General features: G+C 57.2%; 2 protein-coding genes across 2 annotated transcripts; both read left to right on the top strand.

Annotated features, from left to right (window-relative positions):
* The first annotated feature begins 2,015 nt into the window (after window positions 1-2,015).
* On the top strand, window positions 2,016-2,361 carry LOC101272208 (ras-related protein Rab-6B-like). Its single transcript, XM_033404949.2, has one exon. The coding sequence runs from the start codon at window positions 2,016-2,018 to the stop codon at window positions 2,343-2,345; it is 330 nt and encodes a 109-aa protein (XP_033260840.1). The 3' UTR covers window positions 2,346-2,361.
* A 3,293-nt stretch (window positions 2,362-5,654) lies between these two features.
* On the top strand, window positions 5,655-15,589 carry C1QTNF6 (C1q and TNF related 6). The gene is made up of 3 exons (XM_004279444.3): window positions 5,655-7,245; window positions 9,594-9,852; window positions 12,325-15,589. Exons 2-3 carry the CDS (start codon window positions 9,600-9,602, stop codon window positions 12,870-12,872), a joined length of 801 nt encoding a protein of 266 aa, XP_004279492.1. The 5' UTR covers window positions 5,655-7,245; window positions 9,594-9,599; the 3' UTR covers window positions 12,873-15,589.
* Window positions 15,590-17,832: the final 2,243 nt, after the last annotated feature.

The raw sequence follows: 17,832 nt of genomic DNA, 5'->3' as shown, positions 1-17,832 counted from the left end.
CTTACCTCCAAGGGGTGGGGGAGACGGAGGCCACAGTCCCATGGAGAGGTGACAGTCCCATGGGGAGGTGACAGCCTGGGTGCCACAGGACTTCAGACACAGAAGAAAGCACTCTAAAGGCAGCAAGAACCCCAGGCTGTAATGTGAGGAGCTTTCCCTGCAGTTGTGCAAGGCCACGGTCCTGCCAAAACCTCAGGGTGCTCCCCTGTCACTGGCAGGCCCTGGTGAGACTCTTGGTGACTCTACTGGAAGGCCATGGGGCAAACACATCCCCCAAATGTCATGAGACCCAAAGTCAGGAGGCCTGGGACCTAGGCCCACTCTGCCACGAACCTACCACACAGCCTTGGCCTTTCACTGACCTCTCTGGGCAAAGTTCATTAAGTTAATAAAGACTTTTCTGAGCGCTCACTGTGTGCAAGGCCCTGACACCGGGCTGGGGAAACAGACACGGTTCCCGGGCCTTGTGGCGCTCACAAGCAACTGCACAAGTAAATGGACCACCATCCAGTAGGGACGGCAGTGCCCTGTGCTCTGGGGGATCACAGCTGGGGGGAGGGGTCCGTGTTGGGGGCGGCACTGAGAGCAGAGGGTGAACCTGAGTGTGCCCGGCAGGGAGGCTGTATGTGCTAAGGCCCTGGGGTTGAAGGAAGGCAGTGAATGAAAGGAAGAAAAGCAGAGGTGAGGCCCAATTCAGGGACAGAAGCTGTGTCAGACAGGACCTCCTAGGAGGTTTAATTCCAGTTGTGCATTGAATTGTGTACCGCTCCTCCCTCAAATTCATATGAAGTTCTAACCTCTAGTACCTCCGGATGTGACCTTATTTGGAAACAGGGTCCTTGCAGTTATAAGCAGCTAAGATGATGTCACCCTGGAGTCAGGTGGGGTCCTATTCCAATATGACTGGTGTTTTTAAGAAAAGGGAAGATTAGGACACAGACACGAGCATGGGGAAAATGCTGGAGTGATGTTTCCACAAGTTAATGCCAAAGGTTGCCTGCAAACCACCAGAAGCCGGGAGAGAGGCCTGGAAGAGGTCCTTCCTCACAGTCCTCAGAAGGAAGCAACCCTGCCTGACACCTTGATCTTGGACTTCTAGCCTGCAGAACTCTGAGAAAATACATTCCTGTTGTTTAAACCACCTAGTTTGTGGTACGTTGTTCCGGCAGCAAACTAATACAATTCCCACCCGCAAAACGGAGCCAACAGTCCCTCCTCTCCTGGGTCTCTGGAGGACCTTGGACTCATTCATTCATTCTTTCCTTCAACAAGTGTTTACGGAACAGCCGCCAGCGCAGAAAGCTGAAGGCAGAGAATTACAAGGCCTGGCTTCAGGGGTGAAGGAAGTGGTACTGAACATAATAAGAGATAAAGAGGGGGTTCTTAAGCCCCCGGAACCTGGAACTGTCTGGTTTTGAATCCCGGCTCACCCGTTCACTAGCTGTTTGACCTAGAGCCAGTTAATTAACCTTCCTGTGCCTCTGTTTCCTCCTCTTTGAGAGGAAGATGAGAGTAGATGTCTCCTGTTAGGAAGATTAAATGAACAGAGATTTATAAACAGCTTAGAACAGTGCATCGTAGGTGCTATGTGTTAAATAAACATGAGAAGTGCTTTAGCAGAAGCAAGAATCCAGCCATGGGTTGGGGAGGACGTCTCCCCGGAAGGGTTATAGCCCAGCCAAGCATTGAGAGGGAACTGGAGTTTGTGCACCAGGAGGCGGCATGAGAGATGTTCAGGGTACTAAGAACAGCGCTGCTACCCATTTTACAGCTGAAGATAGTGAGGCCTGGGATGGTCATGTGATTTGCCCAGGGTCACAGCACCAGAGGCAGGACCGAGAACCACGTTTTCCTAGTCCCCAGTCCAGCGTCTGTAGCTTTTAGAAACTATGAAATTGAGGGCCAGGGTGGCAGGAGTGATGCTGGGGGTGGAAAGAGCTCTGAGGCCAATGGTGCCAGCTCCTTGGCGGCCACCGGCGGTAACAGATGATGTCCTTGGGCAAGACTCAACAGGCATGAAGGGCAGCCCAGACCAGCAGATCGATGATGTCAGGACACACGGGGGCAGTGACGTCATCATCCTGTTGGTGGGCAACAAGACCGACCTGGACGACAAGAGGCAGGCGACCCTCTGGGAGGGCGAGCGGCGTGCCAAAGAACTGAGCGCCACGTTCCTCGAGACCAGTGCCAAGACCGGCTACAACGTGAAGCAGCTCTTCCGACGTGTGGCCTCGGCTCTGCCTGGAATGGAGAACGTCCAGGAGAAAAGCAGAGAAGGGATGATTGACACCGAGCTGGACCAACCCCAGGAGTCCCTGGCCAGCAGGGGCGGCTGCTCCCGCTAGTGCAGTCTGACCGCTGGCTTCCCCTGACACTACTCACTTGTTGCGAGCACCCTCTAGCGAGCCCTGCAGCCTTGGCATAGGCCTGCCTGGCAGGCTAAGGTGGTGTGTACCCAGGAGTGAATGTCAGTGACACACTCATGCACATACGTGTGCACGGAGAGCAAAGCCAGTCTTCACTTTTCCACAGGCTCAAAGAAAGTGCCCGGGGCCACACTTGGCCTCCTCCAGGGTCCCAGACACCCCAGGTCCTGGCTCACACAGCCTAGGGACACAGCCTGTACACAGCCAGGATCTCCTGCCCTCTGGCCATCTTGTTAACAGGAGGGGAAAATGAGGCCTGCAGGAGTACGGGGCCTCTCGGTCCTGCTCTCTGCGTTAATGACAGGAAATATGGCAATATTTGCACACAGGAACTGCCGGCCTTGCTGCACTTGGTCAGTGTGCCCGGAGCCTGCTTGGTTTCACCATCTGTAAGAGGAGGGGTTGTCTCTGTGCTTGGCGCGGGCCTTCAGCCCGCTCATCAGACAGGGTGGGTCCTTCCTCCTTGCTGACCATGATAAATGGCAGCGATTATGGGGAGAACAAAGCAAACACACAACGCCCATCGACATGGGTGGCGTGGCAGGTGAGCTCACGGCCACACAATCCATTTCGAGCCTCACAGCCACCACTTCTTAGCTCTGCGTGCCTTTGGGCCAGCCTCAAAACCTCTTGGAGCCTCAGTTTCCTCATCCGTAAAATGGGCTCCGTAGCCGCATCTCACAGGACTGTCGCAGGACCGGGAGGCGGCCGGTTGGCTCCGGCCGACGCCAGCACTGTGCTCTGTGTCCGGCAGGGGGCGCCGCGTAACCTTCCCCTCTCCGCTTGGCGCCCTCAGACGCTCCGGTCAGCCGGACTCGGCTCTATTCGGCACCAGTCGGATCCACTCGGTCAGACCCGGCGATAATCGGACGGACACGCTGGGCTCGGCCGGACTCGGCTCTGCTCGGCCAAGTTCGGCTTTGCTCGGTTCTGTTCGACTCCGCCGGGAGCTGGACTCGCAAAGGCCCCTCCCCGGCGCCGCAGCGGCTCTTTCCTCTCGTCTCGCTGTCTGCTTCCCGGATAGAGGCGCGGTGGCCGGAGCAGAGCCGCTCCCTCCGTCCACAAGCCGGAGGGTTTCTCCGTGGCGGGGGTCTGGTCTGGCTGAGCCCTAGGTGGTGCCAAGAGTGGCTGCAGCTGGCGGCAGTCTTTTGCCAGGGTTTGAGCCCGAAGCGGGTGGGCATGGAGGGGCTTCCCCGGCTTGGGGATGGGAGTCACTCCCCTTAATTCTGCGGAGAGAAGCGGGGAGGATGGCGCTGGCCTCCCGCGTGCCTTGGCGACCCCATCATCCGGCTCTGCCACTAGTCAGCCGTGGGGAGGGAGCCAGTTGCTTCACCTGTCTCCCTGAGCCTCAGTTTCCCACTCTGTAGCAACAGGGTCCTCGTCAGGGTCCAGGAGGACTGGGATGGGGCTGGCTCGTTCCTTCTCTGGGCCCCTTGGGGATTCTCTTTCCCCTTCTGTAAAATGGGATTAAACTCGCCCATCTCGGATTAACACCCGTAGGAACAGACATGGGTTGCTGAAAAGCCCAGGACGCAGAAACTGAGTCCGGAGAGCGAAGTTCACCCGGGATGACCCAGCTAGTCGAAGGAGGGATATGCAGAGCCAGGAAGCCGAGTGAGCGAGCTGCTTTGGAGAGCGAGGGTCCCATTGGACCCTCTGCCCACTTTGCAGGAAGTGGGGTTTGGAGGAAGAGGTGAGGGAACGGGCGCCCCAGCCAGCCCCTAGCACGTCTTAGTGGGCCCTTCATCTTTCCCCTTCTCCCCTCCTTAGCTCTCTAAGAAGGGGACGGGTGGGGAGCATCGCAAACCCGTGGTGGAATGGGGTGGGTGCCAGGCGCATAGCCTCTCCCCACTAGGTGGCGCTCACGGTTTCCTTTGTTTAGTTTCTTTATTACCGTCCTAGATTAGATCATTAATCATTAGATTTGGCTAATGATTTAGATCATTAGCCAAACCCGACTTGCACAGCTGACTCCGGGAATCATGTTTTGGGTTCTGTCTCACTTTATGACAGGCACACATTTTATTTTTTAAAAATGCGTGAAGGGTTCTTGGTGCTTTGTAAGCACTGACTAAATGTCACTGTTTTTATATCTTCTCCCCAACCTTGGGCTGGAAGGTGGATGTGGCTAGGAGCTTGGTTCTGAGAGTTGGGGAGTGTGTGCCTCATCTGTGTGCATGAGGAGAATGGGCTCATGCCCTCACCATGTTCAGGGTTTAACCCGGGAGAAGCAGTGCCTGGTGGCCGGTGTAGAGTACCCCACTGGTTATCCCACCAGGTTGCTCAGATGGTCTTGGCCTCCTCATGTTCCTCTGGCCTCGGGTCACCAAGGCTCAGAGGTAGGGAGACATGCCCAAGGACACGAAGCTAGAAGGAGGTGGAGCTGAGACGGAACCCAGTTTTGTCTGCCCCAGGGCTGGGGCTCTGTCTCCACACTGCCTGGCTGGCCTGCTGGGGAGATCCTCAGAGTGGCTGGGAGACCAAGGGCTGATGCACAAATGGGGTAATTTGCGACATGGTGAAAGAGAGAGGGAGGAACAATGTTAGAGTAGTGTATAATATTCCTGAGTCCTACTCTCTTGTCTGCCCTGCTCCCAGCCAGCTGCCTTGGACCAAGGGGGAATTAGGGACCCTTTTCTGGGGCATTGACATTGGCTGGGAGTCAAAGGAGCTGGTCCTAGAACCTGATGAGAATCATGTGCTTTTCCAGACCTCACCTGTCGAGTGAGATGAGGCTCCTTCTCTGCAGAGGGGCTGTTGAGCGTGGCAGGGAGCACACAATGGGCCCTGGACCAAACAACTTCTGTGTCCCCACCCTGCTTCTCCACATCCCCCATCCGTCTTCCCTTCTCTTCGCTTTTTCCTCCGATGCTAGGCTTCCTAAGTCACATCTCTATGAGGCAGCCAGGAGCTGTGTCCTGCCCCCGTGCTGCTGAGTCAGCCCTTTTCCCGCTGGAGGCAGCAGTGAGGCGAGGGTGGGGAGGGGGCTCCCTCGCCTCCCTCCCTCTGCAGCCCTGGCTCTGTGCCCTGGGAATGCTGCCTGGGGCAGGGCCACGTAGCGGGCACAGCCAGTGTGGACCTGACAGTTTTCCCAGTGTTCTTAGGCCTTCCATCTGCTTTCCTTTGGGGCCCCTTGAACCCCTAAGTAGGCCTGGGGTGAGGGTGGGGTACTCCAAGTGGGTTGGGAGTGGGAAGCAGCACAAAACTAGAAGCTGGGGGAGTCTGGCCCTCATCCCAACTTGGACTCCAGTCTGCTGTCCGACCTTGAGCCAAAGATTCCCTGCCCTCCCTGGTCACAGTGTCCCTGCTGGACAGATTCAGGAATTGGATTAGATCATCTCTAAGGGTCCTTCTAGGCCTGGATATTCTGCTGTGTGTTTATCCCCCAAAGTAATAAAAAAACAGAAGCTCAGAGATGGGAGATGGTCAGGGACACACAGCCAGGGCTGTTCTATCCTCCACACTTTGCCCAGCTGTGAGTGGGGCCTGGGGCTTAGTGCCCCAAGCCCCAGACTTCAGTAAGTCCCCCTAGGTCGCTGCGTTCCTGTGCCTCCTGAGAGCGACAATGTCACCACCTCTGTCTGCCCAGGGGGCAGGCCCTGAATTGCAACCTTTGCCCGCAGCCGTGCCCAGCTGTGCCATCGTGGGAGCTCCGGTAGGACGGGGAGCACTTCCATCCTGTAGGGTTGTGGTTCCTCTTCACTAACTGTGTGACCCTGTGAAAGTCACATCAGCTCCCACCACTAGCTCCCTTTCCCAAGAAGAGTAAGAAAATGGATGTAAATACCCTTGGCTCCCAAAAACCCCTGCAAAGGTGAAGCCTGGCCCAGGCAGTAAGTACTCAACAAATGTAGCATGAGAGGGGGCTAGAGGGCGAGGGATGTTTGAGAGAATCTTTGCACAGGGGTCTCTGAGCCCAGGGAACCAGGACTGCAGCCTTTGCAAAGCCTCCTGCAGCCTAACCAGAAGGAAGCAGAGGCCCAGGGGCATTCTGTACAGGCTGCCCTCCTGTGACCTTCTTGGGGGTCATTTCCACGGGCGGATTGGCTGTAGAAGACCAGGAAGATGGATAATCATGGCAGCATTTCCAGGCAGAGGAGGAGGACTTTGGTGTCCATTGGAGGCGGGGCTGTTGACCCGGCTGCCACCCTTACCTGATACTCTTACCTGATCTCGGAGCTGGCACGGATGGGGCTGGGGACTGGAGTTCTACAGACAGCTAGGGTCTGAGAGGGGAAGGGATTGGCCAGTGGGTGCCAGTGCCAGGATTTGAACCTGAGGCTACTGGGCTGGTGCCCGTGCCCCCTCCGTGCGGCCTGCCTCAGTGACTCAGAGCTAACGAGCTCTTCAGCCTAGGCTGGAGCCCCCGGCATGGCGATTCCAGCACTGCCTTCCCTTCCTGAGCAACTTCTGGGGCTCCCTGCCCTTCCCCCTTCTCAGCCTCGAGTTCCCATCAGGGGCCTCAGACCCCTTCCTGCTGGAGCTTTACGGGGTCTCTGAATGAAACAAGACCCTCTAGGACCACCAGAGAGTTAAGACAAGGAAATCCTCAGCTCCCTTTATCTCCGGAGAACCCAGAGGCTGGAGGGGAGGGAGCAGGGAGCAGGGGAAGCGGGAAGCCAGCTCAGCCCGCCCCCTCCGCCCTCCCTCCCTCCCTCTGCTCTGCCTCCATCCCTTTCTCCCTCCCTCCTTGGCCAGCCCGCAGGGCCTGGGGTTCTGGGCCAGCAACAAGTTATAATTGCAAACATGGACCAAGGAACCAGAGGCGGCCCAGAGGCCCGGGGTCTGTGAGCTGCTGTTTGAGGCTGCAGGACACTGGGTGAGTGATGGGAGGTCCTGCAACTTCCTCCAGCAGGGCAGAGGGGGTTGGGGTCAGAGCCTGGAATTCCTCTCCTTTCTCCTCTCTTCCCGGACACATCTCACATCTCGGGGCCCTGCTCTCTCCTTCTGACCCCGGCCAGCCCCTCTAGGGTCTCCCTTCCCCACTCCCTCCTTTGACTGAGACTTTAGCCCCGGTGAAGGGCTGCCCTCCGATGCTCCTGTCTTGTGCCCACCCCTGCCTGGACAGGCACCAACTCAGCTCAGCAGGGCCTGGCCCTTCCCCCACTCCAAAGAGGCCCCAGCGCCCTCATGGAGGCAGCAGGGACCCCCAAATCACCCCCAATGGCGTGGTCCCTCACTCATTTGATCCCTGTGTGACACCTTCCTCCAGGGACAGTCAGTGACCATGGCTGTGGTTATTATTACTTTTGTTAAAGGCTGCTTTGCTTCCTGCTCCCTGCTTCCTGCATCCCCCCTCCCCACCCCCCAACCCCACCAGGTCACAGTTCTGTGTCACAGATTTTTTGACTCTCAGCTGGCTAGGCCAACAGAAATGTCCCCAAACAGTTTTAATCCTCTGGGAACAGTCCTGCTCTTGCTATCCCATGCAGGCCCCGGGGAGAGGTCGTGCTGGGCAGCAGAGAAAGGGACAAACATTTGATTACGAGTCTTTTACAAGTCAGGCAATTTCCCTACATTTAAATCCTCCCAAATAACCTGGGGAGGAAGGTGGTGTTGTCTCCTCCCTGTAAATGTCAAGGAGCAAGAAGCCCAGAGACGTTAAGCCACTAGCCCTAGGTCACACAGCTTGTAAACTATTCTGGGATCTCAAGTCTGACTCCAAAGCCTCATCTTTTCCCATGACGTCACATCTATGGGAAGAAAAAGAGGGGATTTTGCTCTTCTCAAAACCACTGGGTTGTGTAATTTACAAATAAAAGGTAAGGGGCATAATCTCGGACAGAAGGGACGTTGATCTCTGAAGATTTGACGTGCCTTATTGAGCAGAACCAGGAAAGCAGAACGGGGGCCGGGGAGGTGGGGGAGGCTTGGGAATGGCCACCTTCAGGAGAGGGGCGATGGCCCTGGAGACTGCCTGCCCACCCCTCTTTTCTCCTGCTGCTACCCAGCCCCCAGGGAGCGGGGAGGGGGTTGTTGCGGGGGAGGGCTCCTGCCCCTTTAAAACCCAACTCCTACCTCAGTGTTCAGGTTAGGTTAGAATGGCATTTAAAAAAAATAATAATTTTAGTTTCTCTACACATATTAACCACAGAAAAATATTTTTAAATTGTACTAAATGTTAAAGGAGAACACAAAGGAAATAAACAAAGAACACCAGAAGTGTAAAAACCAGTCTGGTTTCAAAAGTGTTTCTGATCCTGTGATAACTCAGTGCCAGCCCCCAAAGACTGCCACCACCTCAAAGGCTCTTTGCTTGGCTTCCTGCCCACCCAGCCCCAGCTCGTCTCCAGTCACTGCTGTCCAGGCTGCTTTCTGCCCCTCTGCGTGAACTCTGGATCCCTTCTTGGCCAAAGCCAAAGACAGATTCTCACAAACCGTTGGGCTTCCCTGTTCCTTTTGAATTTTCCAGACCTCCTGGGTCCCGCCCCTTAGTTCCAATTTACCACCTTGGCAGCTGATTGGCAGGTCTACGATGATTGACACAACCACCTTCCAATGAATTTACTCTCTCCTTCTCCTTTCCCTGCAGGGCTTCTTCTGTGAGGTTGAGTTGGTAGGTTGTTGACTGCGCAAACATGCTGAGAGAGGAGGTGGGCTGAGACCAGCTACACACCCTCCGCGTGCATTTCTGCAGGGACTTCTTTTGTTTGTTTGTTTCTAATTTGTCCGTCCTGAGGGGCACCTTCTTCTACCTTTGCCCTCCAGTGACGGTGGAGTCTGGGGCAAGAAAACAAGCCAGAGGGAGGTTGGGAAAAGCATTTTATAGTCTCATTGGCTATGACACATGGGCAGCAGGGCATCTTCCTCACCCACCCCAGCAAAGCCTCCCAGGACCCTCGTCTTCAGAGCGGGTCCTCCTTCGTGGGCCCATGTGTGCCAGAGATGCCCAGGGACTGGGTGCCAGGAGACGCAACCTCCAGGCCCCGCACTACCACAAGTGTCTTTGTGACCTTGAGAACCTGCTTTTGTGAACCTCTTTGTGACCTTGAGAACCTGCTTCCCTGTGTAGGCCTCTGTCTTCTCATCTGTTAAATGGGGGCACTAATGCCCCCTCCCCGAGTTATGTCAGGAGTGCACGTGCTGTGGGTGGTGGCGTCCACGCTGGGCATCAACAGAGTGTAGATGTCAAGGTAATATGTTTCTGTCCCTCCTTCCCTGCTCCAGGTCGCCATGGGGATAGCTGCCCTGGGCCTCCTCTGGGCAGTGCTCGTGCCCCCTCTCTCTGTGTTTGGAATCCCCACCGAGGAGCCCACCTCTGGGGAAGCCGTGGCCTCTAGTTCCCCTGGGCTCTGTCGACGGTGCTGTGACTCTGAGGACCCCCTGGTCCTTGCTGATGCTGCACATACGTCCTTGGCCTCTCCGTCTGCCCTCCCGTACATGCTGCCTGAGGTCAGGCCCTACATTAACATCACCATCCTGAAGGGTGAGGACCCACACGTGGCTTGGGCTGGCTGGACTGGCCCGGTCGGGGACAGGGAGGGCATGGGGATCTCTTCCTGGGCTCAGGGAGGTGAGGTGGAAGGAGCAGAAGAAACCAGGACAGAAAACTGTCCCAGACCTTTTCTTTCATTCACACATTTATTAAGTACCTACTGCATACCAGGACCATTCTGAATTCTGGGATGGAGCATGTACACATCAGACAGAGATGCCACCGCTGTGGAGCTTCTGTTCTAGTGGGGGAGGCAGACAGTGAGCAGTAAACATATCACCCAAGTTAATGAAATGGATGGTGATAAATGCTATGGAAGTGACGAGGTGGAGCAGGGTAAGGGGTGTCTGGAGTGCAGCTGTGGGGGGCAGTGTGCATATTAAATGGGGGTGGTCAGTGTAGGTCTCACTGAGAAGGTGGGGAGAAGCCACGTGGATATCTGGGGAAGAGCATTCCAGGCAGAGTGCACAGCAGGTGCAAAGGCCCTGGGGCCAGAGCGGACCTCATGTGTTGAAGGAACAGGGGGCAAGGGGAGGAGCTAGGTTGGAGACAAAACAGATCAGACGTGGGCTCCTCCTCTGAGTGAGATAGGGAGTGGGGGAGGGTTTGAGCAGAGGAGGGACCTGGCCCAGCTTAGGTTTCAAATGGACCAGTCTAATTTCTGTGGAGAATAGACAAGGGTAGAATCAGGGAGAGCCGTGGGGGCCACTAGGGCCGCCCAGGTGAGAGCTGGCTGCCCGTCCTCTAAAACCAAATCTCAAGGAAGCTACTTCTGCTGTTGGGGGCTGTGAATGGCTGGTCCTGGGGCCAGACCTTGACATCCTTAACCCCTGTCTTTGCTCACGACAACCCCACAAGTTTGGTATGTTGTCATTCCTCCCACTTTGCAGATGGGGAAACAGAGCCTCCGAGAGGGGAGAAGCTTTCCTGGGGTCACACAGCTGTTAGGGGCAGAGCTAAGATTTGTCGCTGAGGACTCCAGAGGGTCAGCTGGCACCTGAGACCCTCGGGCCTTCAGATTTTGTGGTTGAGGACCCCTCTTGTCCTCTCCCTACTTGGCCCACCACTCACACATCACCGCTTCCCCAAGGCCAGCAGAGCCCTCTGTGTGAGGTTGACGAGGTGCTTGGATACTGACTGAACTCCCCCCTCACTATCCTCCTTAAAACCCCATGTCACCTCTCCTGGGACAGGCTAGCTGCCTGCTGGGCAGAAGGCGTCTGGCTGGTGTCAGGAGTCCTGGGTCCCAGCCCCAGCTCTTCAGCTCCCTTGCTGTGTGGGGCAGGCTTGTCTCTCCCTCCCTGGGCTTACTGCCTCATTTGTAAAAAGGAGAGGGTAACCCCCTCTTATAATTACCCTTCACACCCTCCCTTGGGCCTGGGGCGAAGCAAGTGCTCTGCAAACTGTAAAGTGCAGGGCACGTGATGAGGTAGGCAGTTCACCAACGAGGCCAGTGAGGAAGACCTCCACAGAGCCATGGACTCCCTCCTCCCTGCTTCTCTCCAGGCTTCTCCTCCAAGGACCTGTGTCCTCTTTTCTGCCCCTTCTTCCCCTCTTCCCAGCAGCATTGCCATGGTCATAGGGGACCCCGGGACAACACAGGGCTGTCTAGTTCATTCAGAGGGATGTGGCTAAGGGTGTGATTGCAGGCTCTGTGACAAGCAGCAGAGAAATATTTGGAATCTGGTCCCTCAAGAAGTAGGTGGTAAAAATATAAAAAGTAGGTGGTCACCTGCTTTTCTTGCGTTCGAAGTCAGCCTGGAACAAGGGCTGGCCAGAGGCGTGCCTGCCTGGGAACCAGGGGAGATGCTGCCGGAGCCCAGGGCAGGGGGAGGTGGGCTGGGCAGTGCTGGGTGCATCGTCCTGCCTCGTATCTGCAGAGTTCACCCAGTGCTTTCCCAGAGGGCTCAGGAACATCCCCGTGAGGCAAGCATGATCCTCTTCAAGATACAGACAAAAAAATCCCAAGACACCAGCATGAAGGCCCCAGGTCGTGCAGAGGGGCGGTAACGCCCACCAAGGGCCCCCTGGATCCGACTCTGGACACTTCCTTCCGGGTGATCCCTTCTCTGGGGCAGAAATGCCACGCCCACATCCCCCTGAAGCCCCGCTGGGTGCAGTGACACCTGGGGTCCAGGCCTGGCCTGGCAGAGACCACAGTCAGACCCTCACTGCTGAGGAGGGAGCAGGCTGGTGTGGAGACAGACCACAGCTGGGGTCCTGCTCCCAAGCTGTGCCACCGGGAGAGTCCCGTCACCCCTCTGCGAGTGGAGGTGGGCGTGGTGTCTCCTTTAGAGGGGCCTCGGGGTGGCGATGCCTGGCATGCAGTAGGTGCTCTGTAGGTGCTGGCTCTCCTCCGACCTGCTGTCTCTGGGCAGGGGCGAGCCTTCTGCAAACGCTTAGGAGCCCCCTGGGTGCAGGCGTGGGTGCCTGCCCTGACTTTTCTCCTCTTTGTCTCCTCAGGTGACAAAGGGGACCGAGGCCTGCTGGGCTCGCCCGGGAAGCTGGGCAGGGAGGGCCCCCGGGGGGAGCGCGGCCCCCAGGGCATCAAGGGCGCCAAGGGGCAAGCAGGCAGCCCTGGCGGCCCATGCCAGATGCGCTTCTCAGCCTTCTCGGTGGGCCGCAAGACGGCCCTGCACAGCAGCGAGGGTTTCCAGCCGCTGCTCTTCGACACGGTCTTCGTGAACCCGGACGGGCACTTCAACCTGGCTGCCGGCCACTTCGTCGCCCCCCTGCGCGGCCTCTACTTCTTCAGCCTCAACGTGCACAGCTGGAACTTCAAGGAGACCTACGTGCACGTCGTGCACAACGACGAGGCAGCCGTCATCCTGTACGCGCAGCCCAGCGACCGCAGCATCATGCAGAGCCAGAGTGTGATGCTGGCCCTGGCACCCGGCGACCGTGTTTGGGCGCGGCTCTTCAAGCGTGAGCGTGAGAACGCCGTCTACAGCGACGACATCGACACCTACATCACCTTCAGCGGCCACCTCATCAAGCCTGAGGACGATTAGTGCCTCCCATGGGGCAGCTCTGGCCTGGGGTGGCCACGGGCAGGTCTGTGCCCTGCGGGGCCTCAGTTTGCCTCTCTGTAAAGTTGGCCCTGGGACCTGGCATTCTGGGCAGCCTTCCTCCTCTTTCCTTCCCTCCATCACCCCTCCCAGTCTGTTCCTGCCTCTCTCCTCTCTTGGACATTTTCAGAAACCTCCTAACCTCAATCTTCTAGAACTTTCCCAACCTTTTAGACCAGCACTTTTCAAACTTGAATGTGCATCTGTATCACCCAGGGATTGTGTGAAAATGCTGGTTCTGATCCAGCAGGTGTGGCGTGGGCCCAGGATTTTGCATTTCTAGGACGTTCCTGGGTGATGCTGGTCTATGGACCCCACTTGAGTAACCAGGTCCTATAATTTTCACAACATTCTGGAATCTTCCAAACATTCTAGAATCTTCCCAACATCCTTAAATTCTCTCACCCTTCTAGGACACCCCCTCCTCTTGTCTCTTGCGCCTTCTTCCTTCTCTCTGAGCTCCTGTCTGTGCCCCGACTTGTGCAGCCGCAGTTCATTTATTCAGTCATCAAACACTCACTGAGCGCCTGCTCTGTGCCAGGCTCTGGGAAGGCTGAGGTGAACCAGACACAGGCCCTGCTCTCGGTGAGCACCCAGTCCAGCCAGGGTGGGGAGACACAGATTCTGAAACTAGACCCAGAGAAACACATGGGTCTCTGATCACACAAGTCTGTGTTCTGGGCATTCAGGCACTGTGGCCCCCCATTACCCACCACTCCCCAAGGCTGGCAGGATAGGGTACCCCAGGTGGGGGGTATCCTCTGCCTGTTCCTTTCTTTTTTTCCCAATGCCCATCATTAAAGCAAACCCAGGGGGGCCTTGGTCAGGGGAAAGGTGCTGTGAGGAGAGGACCCAGGGGTTAGGGGGCATTTTGGGGTAAGGGGGCCCAGACCCATAGCTCCCCACACGGCTGGGATGGAAGCCTGTGAGGACTCCTACCCCCCTCAGCACACGCCCTCCCTGCCCCGCTGCTGGGCGGCTGTCAGGGCCGTGCTCAGCCCACTTTGCCAAAGGTGCCTGGGCCTCAGTTCTCCCAGGCTCCCAGCCACTGTCAGACACTGTCGTCTGTCCCCAGGTGCTCTGACCTCCTTGGTGTCTCTCGCCAGCCCAGTGCCTCCGGCTCTCCAGGTGTTGAGGCCCCGGGTGGGCAGCTCCTGCCCAGCAGAGCCGCCTCTGGCCCGCTGCTGCCTTTACAAATGCTGCCGGGCAATGAGCCAGGACAGAGGGCACCGGGCTTTGGACCCCTCAGCAGGTCTGGGGAACCAAAGCGAGCAACGTTCCAGGTCAATTGGGGGGACCCTCCTCTGAGCCATGATGCCAAGGGAGGCGCTGGGCGAGGCTGAGGCCAAGTGAGGGACATCAGGACTTCTGTCCCTTCCCCCTCTCCCAGGGTGGGACAGCCTGGTGGCCCCCAGCCTTCCCCTCCCGCAACCCCAGGTGGCCCGAATCTCTCCCCAGAGGGAGAGGGCCTCCGCCCGTTGGTGCTTATGTGGACTCCGGGGCAGAGGTGGCCCCGGTGGTGGTCTCTGGTGCTTACTCATAGCCGGGGGAGCCATGGCTGCATGGCTGGGGGATGGCAGCAGGGCCTGACCCGGTGCCGTGAAGGCTGGTCCTGTACAACCACCCCCAGCCCGACTTCACCCCTGCCCTGCTTGTCCAGCATGATTAAAAGTTGTGCGTCTTCTTGGCAATCCAGCCTGGCTCTTTCTGCTCGGTTTCCTTTGCCCACCTTGGGAGGGCAGCCCATCCTGTTCTGCTGGGCCCAGGTTCAGGATCCCAGAGGGACCAAGGCAGCCCAGGGCTCCATTCCACGTGCTCGCCACGCACAAAAGAACCAGCCCGCCTCGGTCACTCACTCAGCTGCTGTGCCTTGGAGGCAGTGGAACCAGCTCAGGGTCTATTGTGCGGTGCCCTGGCTGTGGCCCTGGGAAAGTCCTCACACCTCGGAGCCTCAGTCTCCTTGTCTGTAAAATGGGAATGGGGATCACCTATCTCATGGTGTGGCCATAAGGATTAGAAGAGAGGTTGCCCGGTGAGCACTGCATTCCTCCTTTTTAAAAAAAAAAAAAATTAATTAATTAATTTTTAGCTGCGTTGGGTCTTCGTTGCTGTGTGCCAGCTTTCTCTAGTTGCGGTGAGCGGGAGCTACTCTTCGTTGCGGTGCATGGGCTTCTCTTGTTGCGGAGCATGGGGTCTAGGCGCGTGGGCTTCAGTAGACGTGACACGCGGGCTCAGTAGTTGTGGCTCGCGGGCTCTAGGGCGCAGGCTTAGTAGCTGTGGCGCACGGGCTTAGTTGCTCCGTGGCATGTGGGATCTTCCCGGACCAGGGCTCGAACCCATGTCCCCTGCCTTGGCAGACAGGTTCTTAACCATGGCACCACCAGGGAAGTCCCTGCATTCATCCTTTGAACCACAGCTACCGAGCACCTACTGTGTGCTGGGTATGCTGCTAGGCTTGGAGGCTGCAATTGCAGGCACAAGCCATCACCTCCCCATGGAGAACACCCATGGAGTTTATGTTCCAGTGAGGCACCTGAACGTGCTGAACGAATCACAGATCCTACCTGGGGCTCCTGTCTCCTGTTTTGTGTGTAATATTTGCCAGAGAACAGCTGTATATTCTCTGGTGGGAAAATGCTCCACATCCTACAACGGGCAGTCTTGGTTCTGACTTGGTTCTGACAACGGGTTCTGACTTCCGAGCTAGCGTAGTAGCTACTCACATATCGAACGCAATCGGTGGCGACTCCTCTTATTGGCTTGATGGGGCATCAGCCCTGCCTGCGTGCCTGTGTTTGACGGCTCTCTGGGTACCATGTGGAAGAGGATGCTATAAAGACAAATCCACCGTAACTGCCCCAGAATCCACCTGAGCCTGCAGCCACCCTGGCAGGGGGAGACGTAAGTCTTAGTTTCCTTGGAGCCCATCTGGCCCCCGAAGGAGGTTTCCCACCACACCTGAAGCCCTCGCAGCTCTCACGCAAGAGGCCCTAACAGGTCAGAGGCTACTCAGGGGAGCCATCCCACCACCCACTTTGGGCCCAGGATCTGCTGAAGTGCCATCGGCCTCCCCAGCACCCCTGCTCCGACACTGGTGGTAAAGGTCACCTCCAGCGCCAGGCAGGAGCCTTTGGTCATGGACATCATGAGGACTTGATGTGCTGATTACTGAGGCAGAAGAGCTTTTGACGCTGCTTGCCAAGCACTTGCAGGAGGACTGAAGCTTGCCCTTTGCAAGCTGAGGCCAAAGGCCCCAGATATTTCCGGGCCACATTAGTTCAGGTCTGCAAAACTGGCAGCCCTCCGTTGTCTAGTTGGACCTGCTACAAACACTTCTCCATCCGTGCTTCAGAGGCGGCCCCTGGTCTGTCTGGGCCAGTCGTTCCCATGGGATCCCAGTTCCTGACTTGGAGGCGTATCGTCAGTGGGGGGGTCAGAGCCACTAGATCTTTGTTATGGAGATTCTCCCAACAGGTAAGTTCTTGGTGGAGGCCCCCCTCAGCCCGCTGCCAGGTCTGTGGGGACAACATCCCCCGGGGATCTGCAACGTGTGGTCCTGGTGACCCCAGCGAGCTAGCGAAATGCCCGTGCAGCCGCCTGCCCACCCCGGGGACCATCCCTTTCTTGTCCTGAGTGAGGACCGACTGTAATGGTGTTTGTGCATCAGCAGCAGCTGGCATGTGGGTCCTTGAAGAGCGGAGAGCGTTTGTGGGATGAATGACTTTTACTGAGCATAGGGAGAGAGAAGCAGCGGGAAGCAAGAACCAGGAATCCTGGGCCAGGGGATAAAATCCTGCGACTCTCCTGTTCCCTCCCCTCCGGCCAGCTCCGCAGGCCTGTCCCAGTAGCTACATGCTGCCACGTGTACATCTGGAGGAAGGGAAAAACACGGGCAGAAACTCAACGAGATCAGAAACAGACGTCAAGAACATCATGGGTGGGGCCGAGCTGGGGAGAGCTGGGGCCAGCGGGTGGCCGCAGGAACCAGAAAGGAAGGAGGGATTTCCACGACATGAGTCAGGAGGACACGGAGCTAAGCCAGCGTGGCTGGGAGCAGCTGGTCTGCAAACCCAGGAAGACGGGAGGCTGGGTGGCCAGTAGCAAGCCTTGGGGTTGCAGCTCAGGGTCCGGATGAGGTGTGAGGTCTCCTGCAGGTGGTGGCGTGGACAGGAGGAAGTAGTAATTGGGGTGCAGGCACATGGAGGAAACCGGGGACCCTCTGCAGGGAAGCAGCAGTGTTGGTGGTGGTGGGGTTGCTGGTGGCTGACCTACATCTTGCTGACTGCTCTTCACCACTGCGGGGAATGAGTTGATGCCGCAAACTCAGATGTACACAGAATAGAACTTGCTTTATTTCTCCATGACTAAGCTTAATTTCCATGCTGCTGAAGTTGAAGAAATGCGATTTTGGCCAGCTGGGCTTCTTCTCGTACCACATTTCCTGGGGGGCTGCATCTGAGCGCCACATCCCGGCAGCGGGAGGGGTCACCTGGCAGTGCATGTCCAAAGGACATCTGCTGAGTGTGTCAATGTCCCCTCTGCTCCAGGCTCCCGGTTCCGCCTACATACCTGCTGAACTACGCCCATTCCTGCAGAGCCTCCTGGGTCCTCATTCCTCTTGGGACATCCGGATCCTCTCTGCACGCACGCTTATCTCACAAATTCTGTATCCCTCAGAGGGCCGTCCGAGCCCAGCCCTATCTGCCGGAATGCACTATCTGGCCATTTCTTCCCTGGGGTCTCAGCCACCTCCCCGGGGTTCTGCCTGGGAAGAGAGGAACGGCCCCTCTGAGTCTCAGATGCCCCAGACCTGCTGGGGGTCTTCCCTGGAGCCCTTGCCAGGCTCAGCTGGGAAGGAGGGGCCCGGATCCATGTTCACCAGGAACCCCAACACTGACACTCC

This window comes from Orcinus orca, chromosome 11, assembly GCF_937001465.1.
Source record: "Orcinus orca chromosome 11, mOrcOrc1.1, whole genome shotgun sequence".
NCBI classification, from domain to species: domain Eukaryota; kingdom Metazoa; phylum Chordata; class Mammalia; order Artiodactyla; family Delphinidae; genus Orcinus; species Orcinus orca.
The sequence above is the reverse complement of the archived record's forward strand: the minus strand, read 5'-3'. Positions and strand labels throughout refer to the sequence as shown.